Genomic DNA, 17,199 nt, shown 5'->3' with positions numbered 1-17,199 from the left:
TTTAATACACCAACACCAGCAAACAAATATTGTAAATAGATATATCTAGATTTTTATTTATCTTACTTTAATTGTATTTTTCTCTTTAATATTTTTCTCTTTTAATTTTAATCTCATTACCATTGTGTGCATATTATTTTTCAAAGTCTTATGTAATCTTTTTTATTATTTAGATTTATACATTATTTTTATATTTTATATTATTTGTTTTTTTTTTAAGAAGGGTCTTACTAAATTTATGATATATTATGTTAATTTTATGAGTTATTTATGATTTTACCTAAATAAATAAGCTTTGGAGTGTTAAATTATGTGACATTTTATATAGTTATAATTAAGTTAGATATATTACGAATATGATTCGATAGTTATCGACTTTGATAGAAAGAACTCTCATAATTATTTATCCTAAATTCTCTACTCTCGTTTATAAATAGATACGACCTCCTATAAACTAAAACACGATGTACAAATACGTATATACACATATAATAGGAGATGGGAGTACATGTTATTATTGAGAGATTATAGATTTTTCTTTATCTCCATTTAGTTACGTGAACTGATCAATGAGATATTAGATATTTTCTCTTATCTCTCCTTAGTCATGTAAGTCAATGAGATTATATATATTCTCTCATATCTCATTTGTTCTTAATCTATTGTTTATAGTAGTTTTGTGAAAAATAGAAAGAAAGGAAAAAGTGAGTCTAGTTCTCGTTGTTGATCGACATTACTATATATTTCAGATCCGACGATGGTGCACCCACAAATCAAATAATAACTTTCTGAATAGCATCGAAAGGTATGTATCATAAACTTAGATTTATTGTTATTTGATTTCATATTTTGATATTAAAATTTTTCACATAACAATAGCATAAGGATGGTTTTTATACTTATAATTAGTATAAGAGTGAGGTTTGAAATCAAATACTCTATATTTATTTATTAGCACCTTTCGTTCATCTGTATTATCGATCTGCTTTTCTATCTAATCTGTCCTGTTATCTTCTTGTAGGCAATGCAAGGTTCGTTGTATTTGATCGATGGGCCACTATCGACAGTATGTTGTTGGTGATAGTATTATTGAGGGTGCTGGCCTTCGATGATCGTCAGCCCAATTGCAAGCAATGGTTACATACCTAGTACAAGCATTGTGGGGTGTAACAGCATTGTGATGATTGCACAACATCGCTTTATGTGGCGACTGTAATGGCTATGTGCATCAGTGCTTGTGGCAGCTACACAGCACCACCATGTGCAACAGCAATGGCAATGCTTGCTAGCTGCATTTGACATCAACTAGATACCGAAGGTCGTGGTTCCCAATGATTATGCAATAGGATGTATAAGCACAATCGCCCATAGCGACGACCATAGAGGTTGCTAGTTAGAGACAAGGGCATTCGACTATCGAGGAACATGACTGTGACATGTGGGCATGACAATAGCTACGAAATAAAATTAAGATTTTTTTTAAGAGAAAAAGATATTTTTACCCCAAAAAATTATGAAAATTACAATATGTGTCTTTAAATTTAACTTTAACAATTATGCCCTTCATAAATTAAATATTTTCATTATACCTAAGATAAAATTATAGTTTTACCCTTCAAAAATTAAAATTTTCTAAATTGTGTCCTCTATTATAAAATTAATTAATTTGTTTTATTTTAATCAAATACTTTAATATAATTTAATTAAGATTATATTTTGATTACTTGATTGGATTAGGTTCGAAAGTTTTGATCAAATTCAAGAAAAATCAAATTTATCTTAATATTATTTGTAACTTATATCCCTATGTTTTATCTAGTTAGTAATTGTCAAAGTGGCTTAGAATGATAGATTTATGGAATATAAATTATAATAAAAATTTTATAATTTATAAGATATTTTAAATTATATTTTATATTATTGTATTAATCTTGTAACCATCAAAGTAGTTTAAATCAATAAGTTATAAAATAATATTAAAAAATTATTTCTTAAATAATATTAAAAATAATATTCATAATGACACGTATAATTATGAGATCTAAATAATATTAAAGAAGAATTTACTTTGAATAATTATGTGATAAGATATGATGATACTATTTTGAATATCCTTATAGTCCAGGATTACATACCCAAAGGTAAGGTAGTAATACTATTCCACCATGATGATATAAGTTCTCTATTAATATTTTTGTATGAATAGTAGATATGCCAATATTTTATCCAAAAGTAAAATATATATGATTTTAATAGTTTAACATTTATTAAAAACTAAAAATATTAATTTTATTTTATTTTATTATAGTGATATTTCCTTCATTATATTCTAATTTCCTTCATTATATTTTGATAAATGTTCCTATATTTTCTATATTAAATCAAGATTTAAAATTTCATATCGTACTGGTATACTGAACTTTTGTTGGTACGGTAGGATACGACGTGTCGAGCGGTACGCTAAATTTAGACATAAAATCCTCCAAAAATACCTAAAAAATAGAAGAAAACAAAGTTAGGATAGAATTTTTAAGTTATATATATATATATATATATATATATATATATATATATATATATATATATATATATATATATATATATATATAGTAAAACTAATGTAAATTAGGTAAGAATAGTATTACATATTTTTTTCATGAGGAATAGTCTTATGTAAGATTCACAATTTTAGTCCATTATGGATCATGATTATGTTAATATTAGATTATTTTGTTACAATATAAATTTTAAGATTCAAATAAATTAAATAATCATATATGTAAATATACATGATTATTGATTGTTCTACTAAAACAAATATATTATATTGATATGTATTTGTATATTAATATAATATGTTTATTGGACTAAATCATAAAATTGATTTCACGACATAGTACATTGATATACCGCATGCCATTGGTGTATCAATGTGGTGATGATTGTAAGTTGATCGTCATATATTGCATGTGTAGGTGGCTCCTAAGGTATATATTGGTGAATATTAAAATTTCTACTTTCGCTACTAATCTAATGTTCCATTTTGTATTATTACTCAAAGAAGTATGACTAACTATCACATACTATTGTTGGTCATAAGATTCTCCATATTATTACTTTGTAAAGTTTAGGAGAGTACAAAATATAAGAATAAAAAAGAGAATATAAGAAAAAATGAGTTTGAGATAGTTTAAGAGAATGTGAGAGTGAAATGGAATAAAATAGGAGGAAGGATGAGCTTAAAAACTTGTGAGAAATGGCTCCAATAATCAAATTGATCGTTAGAATACTATTATAGATTAGTAACGATCGATTTTGATTGTTACCGCTCGATACAGCCCCATATCGAACCAAGCATATCACTCAAATTTTAGATATTTTATTAATTATCCAAAAAATTTTAAATGGCTATAGATTTTATTATTCGAATTATAATATGAAAATAGTTAAATATAGTAATATAGGATTTCTATAAAATAACTAATCAATATGAGTGAAAAATCTTAAAATTTAATTTTAATATTCAGGAAATACAAGTTGATATTCCTTTATCATTTTATATTTGAGAGATTGTTATTTCTTAAATTACTAAATTATTTAATAAAAGTGAACAACAAACTAATATTTAGTGAACTCCCGGATATCATTGCTAATAAACTTATAGAAGTATCATGATTGTTAGTTTTGAGAATATTTTAGAGGGAAAGGTGACATGCTATTTCTAATTATTATATGACATATATATAAGAATTAAATTATGATATAGAAATCAAAAGAATCTCTTATTGTTTTCACAAGTTATGAAAAATAATAATTCTAAAAAATGATACGATTCTGAAAAGACGAGTTAAAATCAATGGGCGAGAATGATGTCTGAAAACTTATTAGATTACCCAATAACTATAGAAGAGTTTGTTACATAAATATGATTCAAAGAATAATATCATAATATCGAATGATATAAAGTCAGGTTAGTGGTAAAAAATTTTATTCATAAAGAATACATCAACCATAATGAGATATTTTTAATTTTTAAATGAACTCGTTAAGAATCATCATAATAGTAGTGCTTCGTTATGATTTTGATTATATCATATGAATATGAAAACAAGTATTTTGAATGAGGATTCATATTTATATGGGTTAACCTAAACAATTTATAAAGAAAATGAAAGAAATATAAAATTTAGTATGTACATTTAAAAAATTTATTTATGACCTTAAACAAACTTCTAGATAATGGTATATACAGTTTCTTGATATTATTATTTTTTTAGATTTAAAAAATTATTGATCAGTATTTATATCTAAAGATCACTAAACTAAAAAAATTTTCACTAAGAATTTTAATATAGTTGATATGAATGAGGTATATTATGTTATTGGCATTAAGATATTCAAAGATAGATTTTAAGGATTATTATGACTGTGTCAAAAAAAATATATTAATCGAGTCTTGAAGAGATTTAGAATATAACTTTATTTAGCAAATGATAAAAGTAAAAAAATTTAGTAAAATAAGTATTTTTTAAAATAACTTTAAAAAATTTTAATAAAAAAATCTTCTTTATGTATACGTAGTTAAAAGTATATTATATGCTTAAGTCTATACTAGATTAGATATTAATTTTATAATTAAAATACTGGGTAGATAATAGAGTTATCTAAGACTGAAAATACTAAAAGATTACAAAGAAAATAATAAGATGTTCAGAAGAAGTGAAGGATTATATGCTCATATATATGAAATTAGATTAGCTTAAAATGATGATATTTTTCAAGTGTTAATTCTATAAATTATTTTGATAATAAGAAGTCCACTTTATGATATATATTTATATCACTTAAAGGGGTAATTTATAGAAAAATATAAAGTAATATATTATTATATTATTAATAATAAAAACTAATTTATAATATGCTTCGAAGTCACTAATTAAGCTTTATGATTGTAAAATTTTAGTCGCTAAAGATATTTTGTGACATATCACATTAGTTTTCTTATTTAAGAATGACAAGTATTATTGCAGCTCTATCCATTATGATTTAGAATACTTGATGATTAGAGAAAAAAGAGTCAAAAAATAATTAAAATCAATTAAGAACTTGAGTTCCACTATATTTATTGTTGATTTTGACTTATAATCTAAGGTGTTTGAGATGATATATTTTTATATATTAGATTTGTGAGCAATTCGTAAAAGATATGATGATATATGTTTGAGTGAATATTATAATTAATATATATATATATATATATATATATATATATATATATATATATATATATATATTATGGTTGAATGTGAATAGCCTTGATAAGATAAATTATAAAAATTATTTTGCACTAAGGACTAGTGTTATGATATATAGAATAAAATATAACATTAATATTATACAACCATTATAACTCTAATAGTCAAACTTAATATGATATTATGTTTATTAAACTTATTGGCTTATTTTATAAAATTTGTGTATACATGTAAAATACTTTTTCAAAATTTTATACTATCATTAAATAATTATTTTTTAAATATTTTTTTATTTTATTTATTTTAATTTTAGATTTATATATATATATTCTCAATTAGTGAGTCAAGTGGGAGAATATTATATTGTATGATCCTATCTAATTAGTAAGATATATTATGGATATAATTTAATTTTATTATGTTTATTGATAAATAGAAATGAAATCCATTTATAACAGGATTCCTTATGAGATAATCTCTACGAGAAGGATTCTCTTAATTATTTATCGTAAACCCTCAGGCTTATATATAGACAAGATCTTATAATGACTAAAAATATAATTTGTAGATACATAGATATGCAGGAGACATGGATACATGATATTATTAAAAAATTATAGATTTTTTTTTTTATTTTCTCTGTGTTCTTAATCCATCGCTTGTAGTGAAGAATAACAAAAAGAAGAGAAAATGAGTCTAATTCTGAAGGACAATGATATACCTGAAGATTAGAGAAAAAAAATTCTGAAGGACATCAAAATATATGTATTATTATTTAATCTTAGATATTGATATTAAAATTTTTTATATAACAAAGATTATTTTTATTCTTACAATGGGCACTTAAATCTCTACAAGGCATTATCATCATGGAAAACATGATGAGAGCTAAGTTGACTTTTCTTACCAAAGAAAAAAAATAATATAGTAACATCTCATGTCCATTGTGAGATGTTTGTGACGTGATTGAATATGGATGAAGAATAAAAATTATAATATTGCTTGAAGAATAAAAAATTAGAGATTGATCTGAAATTTTTTCTATAAATTAAGAATAATAAAATCTCAATTCATAAAAACAACATTGGGAGATCAAATCCTGAACATGATTTATAGTTGCCCAATAAATAATATTTATCATGGTATCATGTTGTCAATTTAGATTGCACATCTATCTTAATATGTTTCATCTTTTATTTGGTTTAGTGTTCATTCAACTAATATTTGGGTTATAGGTGAGAAATAATGTTAGCAATTTATACAAATTAGAAATCTTTTATAATTAATATTGTTTCATCTGAATCAATCACTATCTCGTGCGTGGGCCCTATCATTCTACATCGTGAGAGGGCAACAAGATCCGAAAAGGTGTAGGAAGAGATCTTTCACATGCAACACATGATTCTTGTCATGAAATAAGATCATGTGTGACTGAGCATTGTTGGTTTAAGCTCTCATTACGAATTTTTATATAAGAAAGCAAATGATTTCTATTATTATTATTATTATTATTATTAGTACACGAAATGGTTTGAAATTCGGAATCAAAATCGATGATTTAAGTTCGATTTGAATCAATCAAATAAATAAAAAACTTAAACATTTAAATATCGTCTATCTTTTTCAATAACTTAATAAAGAGAAAATTAAAGATATATTTAAAAAAATTTAAAATTAAAAATTAAAACAAAACTGTTTGTAACCGATTCGATTATAATTCTATATTCAACAAAATCAAGATTATCGATTCCGAAACCGAGATCATGATTTATCTATGTCAGTATATATATATATATACATGTTCTCGTGAACTTGGTCCAATCACTTGTCAACTTATAAGATAAGGCAGTCCCACTTAGCTTAATCATGGTCACCATGGGATTAAAGTTAGGTTATGGCCATGGTACTACTCCTAATCCTAATGGGCCTCGACATGGATGATGATGGCTTCTCCTTACGATCTACACACAACCAAGAGGTGATACTTGTAGAACACACAAGACGTTCGTAAAAGTTTCCAGGCCCGAGCAGCTGTCCAAGGGAGGAAGATGAAGAGTTCCTATCATGGCCGACGTGCGTACCAACTCGTACAATCCCCATAATAAATCGCCATTATTAGAATAACTTAGTTCCTCAAGTTGGTCATTGGGAGAGTCTAAGAGTTAAGCAATGAATTAGGTTTCAGGCAGTGGAAAGAACACCTCACTAGAGTTGACCAATGTCGATTCGAACTTAGATGATTTGTCTAAGTCATCTAATATACTGAAAATAAAAAAAAATATATAAAGCAAGATAAAATTGGTGGTTGTAAACTTAACTGATTTATCTAAGTCATCTAATATACTAAAAATAAAAGAAATATAGAGCAAGATAAAATCATAAAATGACACAAATATTAATGCCAGTTGAATATTGATGCCAGTTGAGTATCTTTTATGATTTTTTTTATACTATGTAATAATAATAATAATAATAATAATAATAATAATAATAATAATATGATAAAAAGGAGTGGTATGCATCTTAATATAATATAATATAATAATATCTTTTATCAAGCAGCTGCTCCCACCCACATGGCTTCTTGTGTCAGCTAAATAATCTTTGTACTAGAAATATTTTATTCTGTCGGTCAGCTTCCATTTTTCATGCTCCAAATAGAGAGATTTGTTAGATTATCAACAGAAAATTAATAATAATAATAATAATGCAATGGTAAAATAATACGTCCTTTCAGATCACTTTGGTAGCAGACAATGGTTTGACAGGGAGCTGTTCCCTGCTTTATATTATTTCAGCCCCTGTCCATTTCTTATTTTCTTAGGCAAAGCTCGTGTTGGTTTCCAACTCAGTTTGTCCTCGTGAGCATATATATGCAAGGAGAGGTGGCTGAAATATATATATATATATAATGCTAAAACTTATGTTTGTATTCAGAAATTCTAATAAGATTTAAGGAACAAAATATTATCAATCAAAACATGTCACTACTATAGGATGAAAAGATGAGAGAGAGGATGAGGTCAGGTATGCCACCAATGAAAATATAATTTGATCAAAGAATTCACCCAACGTTATTTTATCTTCCATTTAATTAAAAAGGATTAATTTTTTTGTTTAGAACAATTCAAGCTACATCAGATTATATTCAATGATTGAATGTTGTCAGCTTTCTGTCTATTGTACTCCTTTAGTACTTATATATAGACATCAATTACATCTAATCATTTGACTTGAAACACAAAAAAGTAGAGTCTATCATCCAAAACAATTTTGACTCGTTCAATGCTCCATAGATCAAGTCAAGACCAAGATGGTCATATCTCATCAAAGTACGCACTTCCTTTTTTTTTTTCTCAGTTGAATGGAAAATGAAATGTGCATTTTTAATAAAACAAATATAAGGGAACAAACATAAATTTTCTTGAATGGGGTAGGCATATGGGTTAATTGTTTTAGGCCCATTAGGTTTGGCATCAAGAACAAGAAGTGTGTGTGTTTGATGTTAGCACAAGATTAGTGCATTGTAATTTAGATAATAGCGAGATCCATAGATGCTCAACTATAAGATGACAAAGTAATTTTAGATACTAAAACAATAGAATGTTACTTATCTCACCCCACCAGAAATGAAACAAACACACACAAAAGAAAAAGGAAATCTGAATCATAAATATTGGTGGATTTCATTTTTGTTTTCTGCTGTAACAAATGGGGAACATTCCCCTTTCTATGACCTCCTTGGCATGTTCTTTTGTGCTTCAATGTTCTCATCAGACACTTTATTCTTATCTATATGTTCACAGGTCATGTTCATGATAACCACATCAGGGCCAGATTGGGATAAGAGTTTTCTATGATTGATTTGGTGGTGCCTTCATCTAGCAGGTTGTGGGCATCCATCACGCACATAAAAGTCAACTTCGATGGTTTGCTCACGAAAACAATAGAATAGAAAGCCTAAGGCCTTAACTTTCTGCTGAGTTAAAGGGGGTGTGGGCAGCAAACAAGACTCGATTCAGTCCCTAACTTGGAGGTCACGCCCTACCCATTTCGGAGTTCCCTAGTCATATAAGAATCAACTAATGCACATCAAGGAGCATTTTGTGATGGCTATGCAAAGAAAACGTTTGATCTACATAAACAATCTTGCACAATCTAGGTTGCGAGGTGTCTCTCCTAACAAAAATTATGATCCCCTAAATAGAGTACATTAGTCAGCAATGCTAATTCCAAGAACCAATCACTACTACAGTGAACTAAATCACATAGACTTATTTCATTGCAAAAGTATGGAGGAGGAAAGAAAAGAAACACACGAAAGAGGTTTGATGAATCTACTTATAAATCATTTGGAACGCAGGAAAAGATACTAAATATGCCCTATGATAATGAGCTCAAATAGGTTACTGATTGTCAACATTGAATCAACAAATGCATTACTATCATTGAAGACCTCCAACCATGAATCAGAAGTAGTGAAAGCAATCTAAAGAAGGATAACCAGCCAAGTAGTGCACAGAAGAATGGTCGTCACTATATTAATGACAGCCATTCTTACCCCCTATAGACCTTTAACTTATAAATATATGTTTATGTATGCATGTGATATGAATATGCTCAAAATGCAGACTGTGGGAAAGTGAGACCGGAAATGGAGATGTAGTTGCCTGCCAGAAACAGTAAGAGTACTACCAGAACTGTTAGAAGCACCCACATCCATGTAGCCATCTTTCGCTTACCCTTCTTACGAAGTGGCAGAGGAATTGACTGTATCTTGTTATACTGCTTTGCCGTGACGACTGGCCGTGAAGGTCTGTTTTTTGTTGCTGTGACATCAGCTTCCCGAGCAGCCTCAGGTGGACTAGTTTCAGTAGAGGGAGCAGGGTCTTCCTCAGCGCCACTCACTGTAGTGTCTTCACCAGTCACACCTTTCTTTTTGTGCTTCTTTGCTCTCTTCTGCGAAAAGGAGAGGATTGCTTCTACTTATGAAATGGTGAATACAAGATTCATATTCAATTATATATTTGCTTGCTTGGTTTTGTATTGAATAAGCCAAGGAACGTTAACTTTATAAGGAGGTTCAAAGAATAGAATGGCGTTACCTTCTCTCTTAGTTCAGCTTCCTTCTGTGCCCGGTATTCTGCTCGGGCATGTGCCTTCTCAGCTTGTCTCTTTTTCCTTTCTTCTGCCTCTTTGGCTTTAGCTCTCTGCTCTAACCGGCACTGTTCTTTTAACTCAGCCTCAGCCTTTTGCTTTCTTAATTCCTCTTCCTTCTTCAACAATTCTTCTTCCTTCTTTATGCGCTCCTCTTCCTCCTTTGTTCGACTATCCACTTCATTATTTTCAACTTCTCTATCCAAAACCTTAGCAACAACAGTTTCCTTGGTCTTGTCTGAAATAGGCTTTGCAGTTTTTTTCGGTTTAACAGGCTGATTCTTTGTTGCTGCTTGCAGAGTTGGAAACAAATCTACTCCTTTGGATGCTTCTATTTTTGCTTCCAAGGCCAAAGGTGGAACAGAATTACTGATGTTGGCCAGTGGCAGAGGAAAGCTTGGACCCTTGCCTTGGTTGCTTCGAAGAACAGGTGGCTCCTCATCTGGGCCAAGGGATCTTCCATCAGATGTCTTCAATCTTCTCAATGTGCTATTCATGTTGGATCTAACATACTGCATGCGGAACTCATCATCATTGTTCCATAGATTCATTACCTTTTCCACCTGGAACAAATTAGATAACATCAAATACCAGTATGTTGCAACTTCCCCGAGTATGAAAGAAAGTAAAGAATGCACACATACCTGTTTGCTACAATGTAGCTGGAGTCCCTCAAAATCTTTTGAAGATATATAGTTTTCTGCAGATTTCTGATCATTCTTGTACATGCCAAAATGTTTGTACTGTAACAACATAATTGATATTGGTCATTTCACTACGAAGTCAAGCAGCGTCAAAGTTATTTTTAATAAAGATGAAACTGACATAATGCAGATGTAAAGAAATATTATTGTCTTGCAGAAAAAAAATAATTAACTAGATTTTTTTTTAAGGTATACATGATGGTTTTAGTGAAGACTGATGTAGCAAGTTGGAAAGTGTATGACATCCTGTAATTTAAGGATACATATACAGACCAATTTGATGTTTGAAATGTTCAAAAGAAGTTATCTCAACTATAATCATTGAGCGGTAGGCACATAGCTGAACTGCTAGATGTTTCAGTTCTTAGGTTGAGGCCTGTTTGGAGCATGTCAACCAATGGTATGAGTCGATGCAGAACACCAATAAGAGAGTTCTATGATGTTGAGAAAAAGGTTTGGTTAAAGTGTGCAGTATTTCTTAGTAGCTAATAAGAACTAATATTGATACAAAAAATTCCTATATATTTCTGACAGTTAGCAAGAATCATAGATCAGATATTACAACTGATCCATAGTTTCCTCGAATACATTAAAAATCAGATTCAGTCAAAGACCGGCACAATTTTACTGCAGATTCAGACAATTAAATTATATCCTTAGATGTTACATTCTATCTAGAGTTAAATGGTATTTTATCAGTTAATTCAAACAACACTTGACAACTTTATACAAGTAGCATTCCACAGTTTAATTAAGTGGCAAAAATAGTAGAATATAATAATTTTTATAAGGTGAATTTGAGAACTTAACAGAAGAAAAACTGAGAGACATGATCAAGCTGATAGAAAGAGCTACAGACAAGTTTTTTCTTTAGCACAAAAAGTAGTAGAAAGTTAAAACATTAATAAATATGATCAAGCAGGTAAAAAAAATTTAGAAATTTAATAATTTGAAATTTCTTAAGTGTTCTATTTTTTCTTATTACATGTTCCCAGTTAAATTTTGAAGTCCAAACAATGAATATTCCTATATGTAATTCATCTTTATAGTATACTGGTGGGTCCAAATATAGATCAACTAGGAGAAATTTTATTTGCAATAATGCTAGATCTGTTGGTGACATTGCTCTAGAAACAACATAGATTTTTAGCACTACAATAGAATCCTCAAAAGAATTTACCCTGTATTACCATAACAAAGAGAATCAATCTGTATGCCAAGGCATTTATTTAGACAGATATCATCCATTTGCTCCATCAGGCTTTAGATCTTGAAATTTTAATATGAAAAAGCAAAATGATGAATAGATTACTAAAATGCATTCCTTGGTTTTTCAAATCACACAGTAAAGATTCAGGATGAATAAAACCAAATCAATTCTTAATCTGATGAAGTACAGCATACCTTTTCGATTAACACATTTTTGAGTTCTCGCCAATGCCCATATGCTTTCTGCCGAACAGCATCAGCATCTTTAAATTGTTGTTGAAGACCTTTCAGAAGAAGTTGTTGTTCATCATACTTCTTCCGGGCGGCAGCAGAATTTGCTTCAGTTCGCGACACTTCAGTTCTAAGAGGTTCTAGTTCCTTCTTCAAACTCTATAGGCAAAAACCATTATGAGTAAGTAAAATTGGCAAAAAAAAAGAAAAGAACAGAGCGAATGACGACAAGTGGACCAGAAGTACCTTGAACCGCTCATCAACCTCTTTTTGATCAAATACCTCATCAATTTCTGCCTCAGAACCCATACTGGAAGTGAGTTGATCTACCTGTTGTCTCAACTGTTTAAGCTCACGTATGTATTGCTTTTCTTCTTTCAAAGGCATGGTTGCATGCTGAAGCTCGAACTCCATGGTTTGTATCTGAACGTGACAACATGTAATTGAAGTTGTATTAAAAGGAAGGGCCGGTAATTGAACAGTTTTCATAAGATTGCATGAAAGTCTCACCTTATCATGGAGTTCCTCAATTGAATGAGCATTTTTCAACTTGTTCATCATTAACTGGACAGAATCTATCTGTTGGCGCTTGGCAGTAACGGCAGCTCTTGCAGCTCTCTCTTCTGCTTTTGCAGTTTCAAACCTTTTCCAGAATTCATTACAAGTCACCTAAGGGTATGATAGTTCAATTATATGAGCACAAGAAAAATATTTGATGTAACACTAAGAGTATGTATCCACATTAGTTCATAAGCATGAACCTAAAAGCAATAATACCTTCTGCTTCTCAATAGCAACTTTGATAGAATCCCTTCTTTGTGTTTTCTCATTCACTTCTGACTGAGCAATCTGTATCTTTGATGAGAGCTGATCATCTACATATCTTGGTACCCTAATTATGTAAATCGCTTGGGGTTTTCCCGAGGGAGTGTCCACCTTCTCACCTCCCAAGTTTGACGCACTAGGATCTTTTGTTGGGACTTGAATCCCTTCAATAACTCCAGCTTCCCCTTGCACAGCTTCTTCATTGCCATTCACAGTCATGCATAGTCCATCTTCAGTAGAACTGATCAAAGAAATGTTAGATTTGACTTTGTCAACATGATCAACAGCTACATTAAAGCCAGTTTCAGCTTCATGACTGTCACTTCCAGCTACATCATTGCCTAATTTGTCTTGTATGTCCGCACAAGTATTAGCAAAATCAGACATGCTTTCACCTGCATTTGCAAGTTGCGATGATTCTACTGGCATGCCACTATTGGTATCTAATGGGCTGGGCACATCTACTGCACTGAAATTACCACCTTCCATTTCTGAAGGACTTGCTTCAACACAAGGTTGGGTACAACTACCAATGGATTGATCACTGGCATCTAGCAGCTCTTCCATAGAAATAGGAACTTCTACTTCCTTGTAGACAACATGAGGCACATCTAAGCTGCTGGAACCTTCTGTAGGATGCAAATCATTAGAATGTTCAACGACAATAGTGTTACAATTCTTGATGGGTTCACTGCCTGCTTCAGCCTTATTTAACTTAGCATCACTGTCAGAGATATATTTGGCATTTTGACTTTCAGATGATTCACTGTCATCTACTGTTTGTAAAGTGGTTCTTTTATTGACATCTAAGACTGTCCTATTTTTATCCAAGCATTTATGTGTCAAAAGATTATTGGATCCATTCAACAACCTCATTTCCTTTTGCTCAACAGATGATTCAGATGGCAGAATCTCTGTTACCGAGGTCTTGGATTTCTGTTCTTTTGCAACTTCTGCAGCTGGTGTTGGTTCAGCTTGGTCCACAAAATTTGTCACTCCAGTCTTGAGCTCCTCCTCGGGTTCTACTTCAGTAGTTAATTCTGATTCTACTTGATCTTTGGTCCGCATAAACTGGGATTCAGAAATAACTGACTCTACTTGGTCATGATTGTTTGGTGTAGAAGGCATGGACCGTGGCTCCTTTGTCACTTCGGCCAAAGTAGGTGCAATCTTATCTGTTTCGCCATCATCATATCTAGTAGCAGCAACGATCTCCAGCTTTCTATCCATTCTGTCAACTACTTTCTGTCCCAGTTGATGGTAGATATTATTGACCATAATCTTTGCTTCTTGATCATTACATTCTACAGTAGATGATTTTGGTACCTCTTGTTGGTCAGTCCCAATGCCTACGATCTCAGGTTCTTGCTTTTTGTCATCATCATCAGAGGAGCCTGAACTCATGTGGTCATTAACCGCTGCAACTGCATTCTCCGGCTTCTTTTCAACTTCAACAGTTGCGTCTGATTCTACTTCAAGGTTCATCTCCTCAACTGTGGTCTCGCCTCCTTGTTTTTCTCCTTCCTCAATGGTGGCTGAGTCTAGTTCAACGTCACTTTTGTCCCTAAAGTTTTCCAGTTTAGCATTATCCACCAAGTGATCCTGATTATTCTCGGAGCTCAGCTCCACATTCACCTCCTCCTTGCTCATCTCCACTTCCTCCTCACACATTCCACCTTTTGCATCACTTTCCTTCTCCCCAAGCATATCAATATTGATTTTGTCTTTCGGTTCATCAGCCTCTGACTCAGCATGTCCTTCCTCAGCAACAGTTCCTTTTGAATCTGCTTCAACGTTTACCTCTATCACATCGTCAAAGGTTGTGGTGTCCTTACAAACAGAAGCCCCAGTCGTTGCTAATTCTATCACATGATCAACACCTTCATGGTAACCATCCCCATTCTCCACAATCAATTCCCCGTTCTCTTCATTCCCTTCGCTCGTTTCCTGATCTCCGATGGCCTCTGGATCTACTTTGACGTCCAAATCAAGATCCTTACGCGGTGAATTATCGAAACCTCCATTCTCCACCACCACCGACCGCCCAACACGACCCCCATCCTTCTCCTCACCAACCCAGCACGCAATGCCATTTGGATCCCCACCCTCCTTCCGATCGCCCTCAATCTCTAAACCCAGACCCACCGTCCCCTCCAATTCGACCCCAGATCTAACACTATACTCGCCAGCATCAGCCGTCATTGCTCAGACTAACATCAAGCAAAACAACAAACGACAAAATCACTCATAAGAAACGAGGCCAAATCCGCTCCGCAGATTCATCTCGGATCAAAATTGAAACCAACAGATCAGAGGAGAAAGGAAGCAGGCATACCTCTCGAGACAAAAAAAAAAAAAAAAAAAGATCTCACAGAACACCGGCCGTTCCGGTGGTTGCGCCTGGGATTGCTGCTGCACAACCAGAAATCCTCGCCGGAGATCCAAAATTCCGCTTCCCTCCGCCAGATCCCCAGATCTCACACTCCTACCTCTATCTCTCTCTCCTCTTTATCTCCCTCAATTCGGATCCGAAGAGGAGCGAGGAGATGCGGAGGAGAGAATGCAGCCGGAGATCAACAAAGCGAACGAGTGACGAAGAAATCTTAAAATGGGAGAGGGAAGAGATATATTCTGAATAGAACACTGGCGTTTCGGGATTATCAGATTTCGGTGTTATATTACCATTTGACGGCATTTAATGCTCTTCCTACTTCCTCGGCTGTACTCGTTTCCGATACCTCCCCTCTTGATACCACAAGAAGCTGAACCCCGGTGGAGCCCACTCTTGCGGATCACCGCCGTCTGAGACAGGCTACAAGTGTTCTTTTTTTTTGCCGATAAAACTACTCACAGCAAAGAGGATAACCTTTTTATTTCTGAATTATGAGAAAATAATAATAATAAATAAGGAAATATCTGCTACTGTTACGCGTTCGGAATCAATGTGAAGCCTGGAACCGTGTGGCGGTGGATCCGCTCCACCGTCAGCTCAGTACCAAGACTAACGTCACGATTCACGAACCGAGTGGACTACGTGGCGCACGGGCGACGAGCGTTCTTCGACTTGTGGGGGATGGGATGATAACAACTCCGGAAGCCCCCCTCAACGCACCCACGGTACCACCCGCGCCCCACTAGAGCGCCACCTGCCCCTCCGGCGGCCGGGACCCACCGGGCGAGCGTAGATATTAATTGCAGGCGATTAGGAAGGCGGGGCGCGCCTCGCGTACCGGTACGGATCCGTTATTTCGGAAACGTCGGTCGTATCAGGGGCCGTTGGAAAGCGTCACGGCATGGTCCACTGCCGATGGCCGTTACGCTCGTCTGTCGTCAACCATTTCGGCTGCAGTAAACCTCGATCCTTTCAGACGACGGGTTCGGCTGTCCCATGCAATCGGTCTCGATCGGTCACGTCGACCCGGTTCGACCCGGTCCGATCCGTTGAGGATTCGAGAATTATGAACTGCAAACGTGTCGGAACTAACTCGGGCTCGGTCGATTCGGCTGCATTAAACCTCGATCCTTTCACGCGACGGGTATGGCTTGCCCATGCAATTGGCGTCGATGGGTCACATCGACTCGGTTCGACCCGGTCCAATCCATTGAAATTTCGAGAACTAAGAAATGTATACCCGTCGGATCTGACTCGGTTCGGTCGAAATCTTGCAGTAGAATTAATCTAAATCGATGCCAAGAGACTGATACATCGCATGTGACCGAAAAAGTCGAGTGTGATATGGACGTCGCAACACACTGGAAACTTCGTCGAGGTCGGAAGGAGTCACATCGCTTACACCATGAATGTGTGTGTGTGTGTC

General features: G+C 33.2%; 1 protein-coding gene across 1 annotated transcript; it reads right to left on the bottom strand.

The window, feature by feature from the left end:
• Window positions 1-9,623: 9,623 nt before the first annotated feature.
• Window positions 9,624-16,040, bottom strand: LOC135679272 (uncharacterized). The gene is made up of 8 exons (XM_065192809.1): window positions 15,717-16,040; window positions 13,334-15,591; window positions 13,067-13,225; window positions 12,803-12,979; window positions 12,521-12,715; window positions 11,057-11,155; window positions 10,361-10,975; window positions 9,624-10,214 (listed from the first exon to the last, which is right to left on the bottom strand). Exons 2-8 carry the CDS (start codon window positions 15,581-15,583, stop codon window positions 9,876-9,878), a joined length of 3,834 nt encoding a protein of 1,277 aa, XP_065048881.1. The 5' UTR covers window positions 15,584-15,591; window positions 15,717-16,040; the 3' UTR covers window positions 9,624-9,875.
• Window positions 16,041-17,199: the final 1,159 nt, after the last annotated feature.

The sequence above is a fragment of the Musa acuminata genome, chromosome BXJ1-7 (assembly GCF_036884655.1).
Source record: "Musa acuminata AAA Group cultivar baxijiao chromosome BXJ1-7, Cavendish_Baxijiao_AAA, whole genome shotgun sequence".
NCBI lineage: Eukaryota > Viridiplantae > Streptophyta > Magnoliopsida > Zingiberales > Musaceae > Musa > Musa acuminata.
Note: the sequence above shows the minus strand (reverse complement) of the source record. Positions and strands in the feature narration are given on the sequence as shown.

What these genes read in the sequence shown, in the direction of transcription:
- LOC135679272 (XM_065192809.1), bottom strand. Translation starts at nt 15,583, where the DNA reads ATGACGGCTGATGCTGGCGAGTATAGTGTTAGATCTGGGGTCGAATTG. An exon ending in AGGTTGATGAGCGGTTCAAG is followed by an intron (nt 12,716 to 12,802) that starts GTACTTCTGGTC and finishes TTTTGCCTATAG; the next exon opens with AGTTTGAAGAAGGAACTAGA. An exon ending in AAGCTGAACTAAGAGAGAAG is followed by an intron (nt 10,215 to 10,360) that starts GTAACGCCATTC and finishes TCCTTTTCGCAG; the next exon opens with AAGAGAGCAAAGAAGCACAA.